The 12,489-nt window shown below is 47.4% G+C and overlaps 1 protein-coding gene across 2 annotated transcripts in view; it reads left to right on the top strand.

Moving 5' to 3' along the window:
* Positions 1 to 12,489, top strand: part of LOC119457470 (protein trachealess-like) — a 405,858-nt gene that overhangs the window by 86,309 nt on the left and 307,060 nt on the right. For both annotated transcript variants that reach the window (XM_037719036.2, XM_037719037.2), the window contains exon 3: positions 6,850 to 6,873. In XM_037719036.2, coding sequence (XP_037574964.1) covers positions 6,850 to 6,873 — 24 coding nt within the window. The remainder of the gene's footprint in view (positions 1 to 6,849; positions 6,874 to 12,489) is intronic.

The following is a 12,489-nucleotide window of genomic DNA, read 5'->3' as shown; positions in this document are numbered from 1 at the left end:
ATAATAATAATCCCGGATACGTATTACGGTATTTCGGTACGCGGCTACGCCTCAGCATACGTTTCGCGTATGTGCTAGAACTATACCTATCTGTCAGAACAGTCTCTGGAATGCCAACGCTTATAAGTCGGAAGAGCGAAGGTAAGAAGGAGGCTGTGAACGGGTAGTCACGTCTCAACATTCGCGAGAAGAAAGAAACCACACGAGCACAACAAAGAAATAGCAATTAGAAATGAGGTGCGGCGATACAAAAGTGCAACAATAACAAAATAAATAAAGATCGACAGGAAGGGGAAATTAGACTGTCCGCTTTAAATGGGCACGCCGATGGGCGGGAATGTGTATGAACGCATGCCGGACAGGCGTAGTCCGTAGACTGTCGGGGGGCGAACGACGCTGCAGCTGCCGCGTTGGGCCTTCCTTCGGAGAACGAAACGCTTTCAAACGAGGAAAGTTTGCGCTTGCATGATGCAAGAAGCGCGCACATGCGAGCGCGAATGCTTAAGCAAACAGGAGAAGGGGAGGGGCGGTACTTTACTCCTCTCAATCATGCCGCGAACTCGCGCTTTCACGCAGAACCAAATGTATTGAGCAACCTGCCGACGAGCGTTTTAAATTTACCTGTGTGTTTGCGTGCTTCTGTGCGCGTGCGTGTGTGCGTGTGTGTGTTTGGTGGGATTGGGGGAGGGGGTGTCTGCGTGTGTGGGGTTGTTCGTACGCGTGTGTGTGGGTGTGTGTGAAGGAGGAGGAGGAGGGGGTCTTATGTTTTATTTTTATGTGTATAACCAATTACGGTTTACTTCTGCCAGCTTTCCCGATCAACGTGTCAGCGCGCTTGCGTCTGGGCAGAAGAGTGAATTTGTCAGAACAGAGAAATCGGGTTGGCGATTGTATATATGCAAGTTTATTGATCACGGGCTTCCTAACCTCAACCGCAATTAAGTCAAAAGCAATAAATTACATCCCAGAGCTGTATAATCTGATATACGGTATATGATCTGGTTAGACGCAACAGTGGATAGCTTCGAACCAGTTTTAAACCACCTTGGATTGTTTCAAATGACAATAAAATAGAGAAACAGTTCAGACTGGAAACTTTAGTCCTAAGATAAACTTTTATTCATTTGGTGGAACGGGATTGATTGCCATCGAGAGAAAAAAATTAAGGCCGTAATTCGATTTCTTGGATTTCGCGCCAAAATCACCGCTTCCTACACTTCAGTGGTACATCATTAATTTCAAAGTGTAACTTTCTTCTGTTTGGTTCGTTCTTTGTGCAAAATGTTCTCACAAGTTTTCACGCTGAGTCTTCGACTCATACAAGATGTAGCGTGATCCATGGTAGTGGTGGTGGTTAAACTTTATTTTCAAAAACGGTCCTGAAGGACACCAGACTGTTCGTCAAGGTGTAGAGGGCACCTCCCACGTCGGGACGGGGAGCCCTAGGCTCTCCGCCGCTTCGCGGGCCTTCTGGACAGCCCAGAGTTGGTCTTGCAGCTCGCGGCTTCTAAGAGCGCCGTCCCACTTGTTCTTGTCCTCCAGATAGGAGGCCTGCGTCGCGCATCCCCACATCCATCTTTGTCAACAAATAACTAGCTAGGAAGGAGGATGCGCTATCAAAATCAATGACGTCACGGAAAACGGGGAACGTCTAGGCGCAGATCCAAACTCTTAGGATTCTAATTTTAACGTAATCGTTCACTCTTGTATATTCGTGTGAGCTCTAGAATCGGGCGTAAATAAAATTTCAAATTGAAGACACACGCCTGCAATGCACGTTACAGTGTATGACGACTACAGTGTATTCTAAGGCAGCCAAAGAGTGTATATTGCAAAATCCAAGAACTTTCGGATGACAAAATCCAAGAACAGCAGACGAGAAAAAAAGCAAAAAAAAAAAAAAAAATACGTTGTAGCATGTGACGTCACACTGACGTACCGACGGTAAGGTTTCGGCAGAAAAAAAAAAAAAAAAGTCGAATTTCGACTCTCATTTTGTCTTGGAACCTCTTACAGCGAAATTAACGACCATTGAGTTTCGAAAGAATACTCGATCAATATAAACTGATTTATTGTTTCTCTTTGCCGTGCGTCCATGGTCACCCGAATAAGTTATTGATTGACGGGGTTTAGAGAGAGATAAGAATAAAAAGCAGGGAGGTTATCGTTAGCACCGATAGCACAGGGCTAATAGTGTCGCCGTATGGCTCCGGAATAATTTTGACCACGTGGGATTGTTGAACATGCACCCGAAGAACGATACACGAGCGCATTTACATTCCACCCTCATTGGAATGCGGCTGCCGCGGGAATTGAACCGACGAGCTGGTGCTCAGCAGCACGTCTATGTATATGCGCATCCCGGCGCGAGCTTGCGTGCGAACATTTCGAAATTGGTGCAGTTTCGCGATACCCCCTAATTAGTATACGCTTCAGGTAGTGTCTGGCTTCCTTACCGCGATAAACTAAAGTGACTATTTGACATCTTCACTCGTGAACGTTAGGTAATGACAGTGTTAACATCTGATTATCGCGCAAGTTCCGACGGCCAACTGGGAAAATGACGTTGCGCCGAGAAAGATACTTATTCATCCCTCATCATTGTCAACATGAACAGCAGGTAATGTAAGTATATCGTTAACTGGGGTCCAACTGAAGAGGTTGGAAGCAGCGCGCTTCCGGTTCGTTTCACTTCTCGGGAAAATATAAACTTGCCTATAAAAATAAATTAAAGACAATGAAAACACAATATTAGTAACAAAAATTACGCAGATCCAGCGTACTTGTTGAATCTATGTGAAGCGATGCTTTAGATAAGCGGTTAATTAAGTGCTGTGCAACTAACGGCGATGCGTACATATATGATTTTTTTTTCACCGAATGCAATATATAATCTCAGGCAATGGTTGTTTATCTACCACAAAAATCGCATCTCTATTATCATGAAATTTTTATGTTCATGCGCTACACTGCCCACCAGCTATGCCGAAAGGCAAACACCAAATTAAACGGACGGGCAGTGTGAGACGTAATGACGTATACGCAGCGACGTCACAATGACGAAGAAGGTGTATGACGCTTATCGAAGGATGGTTGGTGATGAGAGGTGTCATTTATAGATTCTGGTACCTCTTGTGTCACAGTTGGACATGACCATTCCGGAGTATTGGCCACGAACGGGTACACCGCCAGTGCATCATACCGAATGGCTGCATCAAAAAAGATTACATACATCAAAGAACCATTTGATTACTATAGTGTGCTATTTCATCAAGAGTCCGATGTGCTCTATAGAGGTATCGTTCAGGTTTTACGTAGGAATATCTTCTTTCTTTATTCTCTCTCTCTCTTCTCTCTCCTCTCCCCCTCTCTCCTCTCTCTCTTCTCTATATATATATATATATATATATATATATAATATATAATATATATATATATATATATATATATATATCCACAAACACTCCTTCGAGATACCGACCGACCCCGCAGCATACAGCAGCTATATACATCAAACCTGGGAGCGTATGGGCAAAGAAAGCTTTGCTTTAAGAATATAATATATATTCGAAGTGCGCTGATGAACGGAGGCCACTCCTGCGAATCTCCAATACCTGGGAAAAACCTGATTTGTTTTCAAAGAGTAAGTATAAATCTTTTTCGCAGCAGCACCCACTATGATCGCCGACACTCTGACTCTTAACACTGCACTGCAAAATTTTCTAGAGGTCCTCATTTTCATGATCATAGACTTTAACCGCCGCTGTTTTACGTTGAATAAGAGCAGCGTAAAATTTGGATTTTTGGTTATTTTTCATCAGGCATGGAGTTAGCATTGATGTTATTAACATTATTAACAGCGTCAATACACTTAGCTTCAGCGCTAGGCGCCATGTTATTCGTGCAGTTTACATGAGATCAGGCGCCGCAGTCACAAAGGGCCGCTTCTGTATAGATTTTACGCCGATTGGTCAACATTAGGTCTGGCGAAACATATTCGGAACATCCAAACTCGTGCAGATATTACAATCTTTTAAGATAGGAAAACCTCCGCTTATCTTTAAAATATCAAAAATATCCGCCTTTATGAAAGCTCCGTCTGCTTATATAGCGTATATCTTAGTTCAGAGCTATGCCGCCTATTCTACCTACGCAGCCTCCCATAGCGACACCCGTTGGAGGCCGTTAAACTCTCAGTCCTGAGTGTTCAGGAAAATAAAAGAAAAAAAAATGTAATCCCTTTTAGCTTCTTCATGCTATATGCGAATAATAAAAAAAAGTATCCTTTTATTCTATGTACACCATGCATAACGGAAGTGGCTTCGATTCACACAACCCACTGCTCCAGGAAGTGTAAGTTTCAGCAACAAGCAGCAGCAACTATGACTCTCGCACGCAAACAGCGCTGAATGCCTGGCTGACCGCAAACGCTTTTTAACCTTCCACTGTCAACCTGCGCCTTCTTCGTTTTTCTTTTTTCGTGTCTATACTACGTGCTCCACGCGTTCGGCACGAAGTCTCCGACGCCGCGTCGTTTACCGGGCAGCGCGGATGGATCGCCTGCGCGTTGTTGTCACGGGCGAACGCAGGCCGCTTGACGCGTAACCGCACCATTCACTCGGGGTTTGCTGCCGGCTGCGTGCCGCGCTGCCATTTGACGCGCTTGCAACGCACGCGCGGGCAGGTTGGCCCGCGCTGGGTGCGTGCGTTTGCGTGGCTGACGCCTTTAACGAAACGATCAAGGCGGTGACGGAAGGACTTTACTGCAGGCAGCGCTTTCGGCGCTGAATGAATGAATGAACTATTCGAATGAGATAGATAGATAGATAGATAGATAGATAGATAGATAGATAGATAGATAGATAGATAGATAGATAGATAGATAGATAGATAGATAGATAGATAGATAGATAGATAGATAGATAGATAGATAGATAGATAGATAGATAGATAGATAGATAGATAGATAGATAGATAGATCAGTACAACACTCCCTGATATCCCTTCTCCTGCCTTCCGAGCTTTCTCGAGTCGGCGTATTCCTGGTCGAAAGCGACTTCGACGGCGTACTATAGGGCGCAAAACCGGCATGTCTTCCACGGCTGTACAGTAATATATCTCTCTTCGTGCTACGCGTCCATTTGGCGGCCCAGCGAATTCGCGTGCCCGCGGTCTGTCCGCGCTGGCTCCTCCGGAGACTCATGGGCGTTGCTAGGGGAAAAAAGAGCGCAGACGCGCTTCCACGCAGCATTTCCTCCCTTCCATGCCCTCAAAGCTTATACAACTGTGCGTGCCACGGTGTGACTTTTCACGGCCATCACCGGAAACAGTGTGTGGCCAGCCAGGCAGAGAGCGCAACATGTCTGCAACGATAGTATACGCCCTGGCCGTTCTTTACGACGCACCGGGCTGGCTCTCGCACTAGGTGTATACACTGAGTGCATGAGATGAGCGCGCACTCTCTTTAAGGTCCTTGCGTTGTTCCGTTGCACTGTATGTTGTTTTGCTTTTACGGGTGCCTGGGATAAGAGACCACGCAGAAGCAAAATGGATGGAGACAGGACAGCGGGCAAGGCACGGGTTTCTACGTTTTTTTTTTTTTTTTTTCATCTAACAGTAGGCGGTGCGCTAAATCGAAGCACGTGTGAAAGAAAACGTGTGCGCATTCACGTCAGTTCGGCAAGAAAAAACTAACTAAAAAGAAAAAGAAGAATATTAATATACTGAACAGCAAAAAAAAAAAAAAAAAAAAAGGGGGGGGGGGGCGACGGAGTTGGGAGGATTTGGTGAAGTATAATGAAGTGGTCGAAATAACAGGTCGCAGTCGCCGGACCCGTCCCATTACTGAGACGAGTGAGCGGTGTGACCTCGGAAGCCGGCTGAAAACTTGCGGTGGACTTGAAGGGCGAAGTTCAGTGGACATCCGCGGAGCTTGAAACGGTCATATATGCGCGGATGATTTTCTTTGATAGACGTATAATGATTGGCTTTTGAAAGAGCGCAAACGAGTTTTCGTCCCAACGAGGTCCGTTGAACGCTATATAGCGTATATCGAAAATGTATGTTGCCGAAAGATTCTCTTCTGGACCCTGCACAAGAGTAGCGTACTTCTGAAACTCCACGTTTCGGTATCGTTTATACGAGTACGCGCCAGGATAGCGATTAATGCAGACGTATTCTCTCGAAAGAGGGGAAGCTCCTCCGAGGGAGGGCCGTAGCATGTTGACGTTGAAATCTGCGTCACAAAGAACGTATGAAGCATGGCTTCTGAGACCTTCAGCGCGCGCCTCCCTGTCCCAGAGGTCATCCCTTAATAAAGGGATGAAGATGAATATGGAGGTAAAGACGCAAAGCTTCATGATTGCCATTTTTTAAATATGAGAAACTATAGCTTCATTTCATTCTGACTATGACTTGGCCCTGTCCGCATTTTCTTTCCTTTGATTCTAAATAAGTGAACGTGAATTGTGCGTGCGGTTGCAATTGTGTGCTGGTGGCTAGACGGGCTTGTTGGCACGAACACATATACTTCAGCAAACAGCGCAAGAACAGCGCCTGTGTCGTGTGCTCCTTTTCTGTGTCCCGTTGTTGCGCTGTTTGCTGAAGTATGTGTGTGCTAATGTCGATGACGACGGTGCCTGCTAGAAAATGAACAAAGAAAATTGCTGGAAAAGCTCCCAGCTAAAGCGGGGACACCTTTTCTTTATCGCTTGTTGTGAGTGGAGAATGCTGAGCACAGAATCCGCGTTAAACGAGAGTGACTATATAGCTCGCGTTTCTATTCTGTTTTTTAGTTTCCTTGTTACGCGTTTTACCTCTCGCTAATTTTTACTTTTGTTCTTTTTGCAGGTACCTGGACTCCTCCATGGTCATGTAAGTGGTGACGCCGTCGGCATTTCTTCCGTGCTTTTCTCCTAGCTTTGGGTGATATCTGATGAATGAACTGCGCACGAACTGCGTCTCTATAACGAAACATGCGACCCGAATAACGCTGCCGTAATCCAGAAAAGAGGGCTAGAGAGAAGCATTAGTGTCTATGAGCTTCTATGGCTAGTGGCATTATACTTACATCTGCGGACCTAATTGAGGCAAATGTTTTGTTGGAAACACGCCCTTCCAGTCGAGTTCCAAGTTTAGCTTTCGAGCCAAATCCTTCCGACTTACTTACTCAGCATGGCTTAAATCGCTAAAGGTCGTACTACCTTTAGTACTACCCGGTGCTGTAAGGTAGTACTAGTTTACTGCTTCTCTGCGCCGCAATCGGCAGCGTTTTTGAGATACACGCTTCTTCTCTCGGGTTGGTCCGTTCCGTGGCACTGAAAGAACCACGTCTTATCCCTGGCTGCTTCTGATGTTCGCGTAGCGTAGTCGCGCTGCTTCTTTTCTTTGCGGCGCTCGCTCGCTCGCCGCCGCCCCGTATGGGAGTCACGCTCCTTGGAAATCAAATCTCGCTGGAGGCGGCGTAGCGGATAGTGTATGGCTCCCAGTATTGTACAGCGCGCACTTCGTTTGGAACTCTATGGGCGAGCTGAAACAAAAGACTACAGTAACAAGACGCAAAGAAATGCTAAATGGAGATCGGTAAGGGTATACGAAGAAAATTCAGGCTCCCGGATCGAAATATCTGAGCGAGAGTAGGGGAGGTTCGGCCCTTTTTGCCCCCTCCACCCTGCAGCACCGGTGTAATCAGCCAGGCTGTCTACAGTGCACACGACGTCGGTGTGGAGGCAGTGTAATACAAAATGCAAGAAGCGCCGGAGTACCGCTCTCCGCTGTTTCGTATACGCCATGGGTATATATACTCCTCGCCTGGGTTGTTCAGAAGCCCGTGGAGTCGGTGCGTATAGGCGCTGGGAAGCCGGTCACGCACACACACAGTGATGCACTTACTTACACACACACACATACACACACACATGGTGGGATACCGTATCTCGGTGCCGCCACGAATATGTCTGCTCCCTTGTGAACATGACCCGAAGCGCTTGCATGCATCCGTCCGTAGAGAGCCCGTTTCTGTACGGAAGTTTTACACACCGTTTTTCGTGTCCTGTTCATCTTGATGATTATGTTCCTTTGAACAGGGCACCGTTCTTGTCTGGTTGGATAGCGTTTCTTAAGTTGATCATACAAACGCACCTCGGGACATTCTGTGCAGAGGGATATAGTTGTGCGTTGTCAACATTCTGTGCCCGGCTGGTTTATTGAGAAGCCTGTACAAGGTACAAGTGCCATCAAATGTTCCCCGCTCTGAGGCGACAGTATTGTGCCACCTGTGGCTCGGGCTGGCATTTACACAGGCCTACTCGTTCCGCATTGGAACGGGGGATACGCCCACGTGTGACTCTTGCGGAACTATAGGAACGATTGCACACATCTTATGTCTCTGTCCCCAGTGCGACGTCGAGCGTGAAGCTCTCCGGACTGCATTGAACCGGCTGGATTCTAGACCGTTTTCCAAATGAAGCTGCAACGCACATGGCATCATATTGACGTCAGGGATTTCGCTGTATTATTCGCATATATATCTGGTCCTTTTCGCGCGTTTAAAAGGTAATAAAGGTTCTAGACTGAGCTTAATTTAGTGTCCTTGCAAATGAGATGCGCCAATTCTTTTTTTTTTAACTTATAGAGTAGAAAAGGAAAAGAACGAAATGTATGACGTCATGGAGCTTTAGTGCAAGAAGGTCGAGATGGGGTCGTCAGCTGTCTTTCGTTCTTCTTTTCAATCATGCTAATCTTCTGCTCTCGATAAGACTTAGCTAACTCTGCTATTTTGTAAATGCGCCCCTCTATACCCCGGATTCAGGTTAATTTAACATTATTTTATTTTATTTACAAATACTGCCGTCTCAGTGTGAGACATTGCAGGGGTGGGTACATAAGTAGCCTAAATAGGTAAAATCAAGCATTATACAGCATACAATCAGTAGAGCATGTTACATATGTGCATGGTCAGTACAAACAATGTTGCGTGTAAAGAAAGGCACGTATTCAAAGGTACAAAAAATAAAGAGTACACCAGCAGGTCTTAGAACTAATGAGAGATGTGATAGATTTCTTTCGCGAATTGTGCGGGAGGTAACTGTCGAAGTGAGACGTGAAGGCAATTCCAGAGTTTGACTGTTGACGGGAAATATGGAAATTTAAAAGTGTTCAGGCGTGATTGGAATGGATTAAGGTTAAGGGGGTGAGTGCTTCGAGTTGCACGCGCAGGACACTTCACAAATGAAACCGGTGCCGAAATAACCGACGACCGGTGTGCAAGTGTGTCTCTAGCGTGCCGCCCGAGTGTGTATATTGTCTGAACAAGTGAAGTCTTTCTGACCTGTACATCGGAATTGCCGCTCCAATTTCATTAGACACATAAAAAGCCAGCAGTTGAGTTATTTATTGTTTTAGTCTCCAAAAGAAACACGTGGGCTTTGAAAGAACCATGCGTTTGGCGTGTTGGTATTACATAACAAGACGACAATTTGGGCCAGTTGGTTGGAATTCATCGTAAGGATCGTAACAGCGCAAACAAGACACGGACCCTGTGTTACCCTGTGTTGTCGATTTTCCTTCCTTTTGTCCGTGTCTTGTTTGCGCTGTTACGATCCTTACGATGGTATTACGTACATAGTTGTGATGACAGCGCGAAACAACAAAGGACACAGAAGGTTTTGCTTAAATCAGTGCTCACTCTCTCTTCCTCTTTTCCTCTTTCTATTCTCAATTTCCCTTACCCCCAGCGTAGGGTAGCAAACCGGACGCTCATCTGGTTGACCTCCCTGCCTTTCCTCTTCTTGCTTTCTCTCTCTTTCTTAGTTACATCTCATCAGAAAGTCTGTTGAAAGCCACAAAAAGTCAACAGAAAGACAGCATAATTTTTATAATGGCTTCTGTGAGAGTAAAGAGAAGGGCTCTGGATGAAGTCTTACCATCTGTGGTCCGTCAACGTGCACTTCATTAGAGAGTTTTAGATTAGGGTGCCCCAAGTGCTAGGGTACCCTTACCCTTGCGTCCCCCTAATCTAAACCTCTCTATTAATCTAAGTGCACAAGAGGTGTTGCCTTTAAACCCTCATCGAAATTCGGCTGCCGGCGGCAGGGAATCGAGCCAGCGACCAGCTCGCAATTCGTAACGACCGCTTTGTGCTCCGGTGCTTACAAAGATTGCGCTTCCATCTCTTTCCAACAACCACCTTATCTCTCGCGCCGGGGAAGCGAAAGTTCGTAGCTGAAGGGGGGGCTTCCACTCGAAGGGCTGACTGCGTCCGGAAGGGGGAGTAGGGGTCGCTGCTCGAATCCCCGCGTCGCTCCTAATTGTTCTTTATGTTATTTTTTTCTGGGCGACTTTGTCTCGTGTACTTTTTTTGTTCCTTTACCACTCGTTCTTTAATGACCTCAGCCTCGGTCAACGTAGTGAGTCAGTCACTAGACTCACACTTCGTCGACCCCTCCTGCCCCTTGCCTACCTCCGTCCTCCACCTAACCTGCTACTTGTAAGCTGCGGACCTCCACGGTATCCACTGCAGGCGCCGTATCGCTCCCAAACTGTTAAGCGCAACTCGGTGAGGGTGTAGCCACAAAGGCCCCTCAGACTGCCTTCTCCCTCTCAGATTCCTTTCACGAGCCCTTCCCCAGGGGCTGCCGGGCGTTACGACAAACAACACTCTGCGCGCTAAGTGAAGAGAGTCGCCCGGAGACGACGCCTACGGCCTCGGCGCACTGAGCCCGTAATGTGGCAGTGTCTGCGGCTGCGAGCTTGACCACTGGAACCACCAAAAGCAGCGGGCTCTCATCTACGCTTCTGGCCTCGCAGATAAAAAGGTTCAACAAAGAGAGAGGCGCCTCCGTTCGGCGGAGAGTTGAACCGCGCTCGGTGTTCGCTCGGCACGTCCGGTGCCACTCTGCAGGTTCGCGCGACCGCCACTCTGCGCAGCTCGCTGCCATACGGGGGCCGGAGACAATGAATCTAGACGGACAACGCCTCCAATGAGGAAGGAGGTTGGGTTAGAAAATAAAATAAATATTTTTGTTTAAAGCAAAGAGCGCTGGAGAAGGAAGAAGTGTGTGAGAGAGTAGCGAGGAGGAGAAAGGGTAGCTGTCTCTTCGCTTTCGGACTCTATGGCTTTGGAAAACAAAAGGTCCCGCCGTGTCCCCCGCTATTGTCTTTGGTGACGGCGCTGCCGGGAAATTTGTGGCCGCGCCTCGCAGCGTTCTTTTTCTCACCCGCCGCTTACCCTTCCTTCTTGTCTCTATCCCTCTCTCCCTGTCTTTTTTTTTTTTTTTTTTTTGCGGTCTAGAGCGATGAGAGCTGTACCCGCTTTGGAAGAACGACCGGTAGCGCATACCTACATGGCGCTGCGCGCCGACAACGTCGAAGAAAACGGCGCCTCACCCCCGTGTGTTGTCCGGGCCGTCGGCGATAAATTAGTGTTATAAGCAGCCGAGTGTGGCGAATCGAGAGACGCGTCGCTCGCGCACCGGAGTCGGAACGGTGCTCTCTGTGATAGCAATGTTTTAAAGCTGAGCCAACGAATCAGCGGCACCACCCTTTGTTTTCGTGCCTCCCCCCATTCATTAAGGAGCGCGAACTTTCTTTGTTGGCAGGACCTTTCCCTCGCTTCTTTGAATCTCGCAGTGCGAGTTAGATTATGGACGTCGCACTGCTTCCGCAGATGAACTTTTCGTCCCCAGGTTTTATAAAGTTTTTTTTTTTTTCCTTTTTTTTTCTTTTTTTTTTTTATAGAAGAGAGGTAGAAGCTTTATTGGTACGAAGAATGGAAAGGTTGGTCTTGCGAGAGAGGCCGCGACCTGCTATGCGCAAATTGGGTGGAAGAGGGAGGGGGGCACAGACGAAAGGAGGTATGGAAATTACAACAGGAGAGGATGATTCAACAATGCGAAATAAACGGATTCAACCGCACGAAGCGCCTTGTTTACGCAGTAGGTGCCCGTTTCAACCGCACTTAGCAGAAACGCGCAGGTCACTATAATCGCCTTTGGCGAAGGACACCGGCACGTATGCGCGACGAGTACATCGTAATCTATGAACTAACTGCACTTGTTTGAGTGCACTGGTGTGGCTACACGCCAAATATCCATAACGCGAACTGGGTGGCTACTGTCACGGTGATACGCATGCCCCGCACGGAAGGGTTCAGTGAGACTAAATGTTTAACAGCCGAGCTACCTATTACATATCAACGTGTCAGATTCGAATCCACACATCCCAAGTAATCCCCGATTCGAAACAAGTTGGCTGAGTCACTCTCGCATTGCTCACGATGGCGCTGACGCTCAACTGATCCGTGAGCCGCGACGCACACAATGCGCATCTCTCTCGACCGCGGCTTTTCTCTGCTGCTCGCGTCGCATTGACATAACGGAAAACCCGCTTTCCGTCATTTTTGTTGACGATGGAACCCGCCGCCGGTCGCTCGCTCGCGCTGCAGTAGACGTGACTCGCAAGCCTCTCTCACGACGGCGCGCGCGCCAGCGG

The sequence above is a fragment of the Dermacentor silvarum genome, chromosome 7 (genome assembly GCF_013339745.2).
Source record: "Dermacentor silvarum isolate Dsil-2018 chromosome 7, BIME_Dsil_1.4, whole genome shotgun sequence".
In the NCBI taxonomy this organism is placed as follows: Eukaryota; Metazoa; Arthropoda; class Arachnida; order Ixodida; family Ixodidae; genus Dermacentor; species Dermacentor silvarum.
Note: the sequence above shows the minus strand (reverse complement) of the source record. Positions and strands in the feature narration are given on the sequence as shown.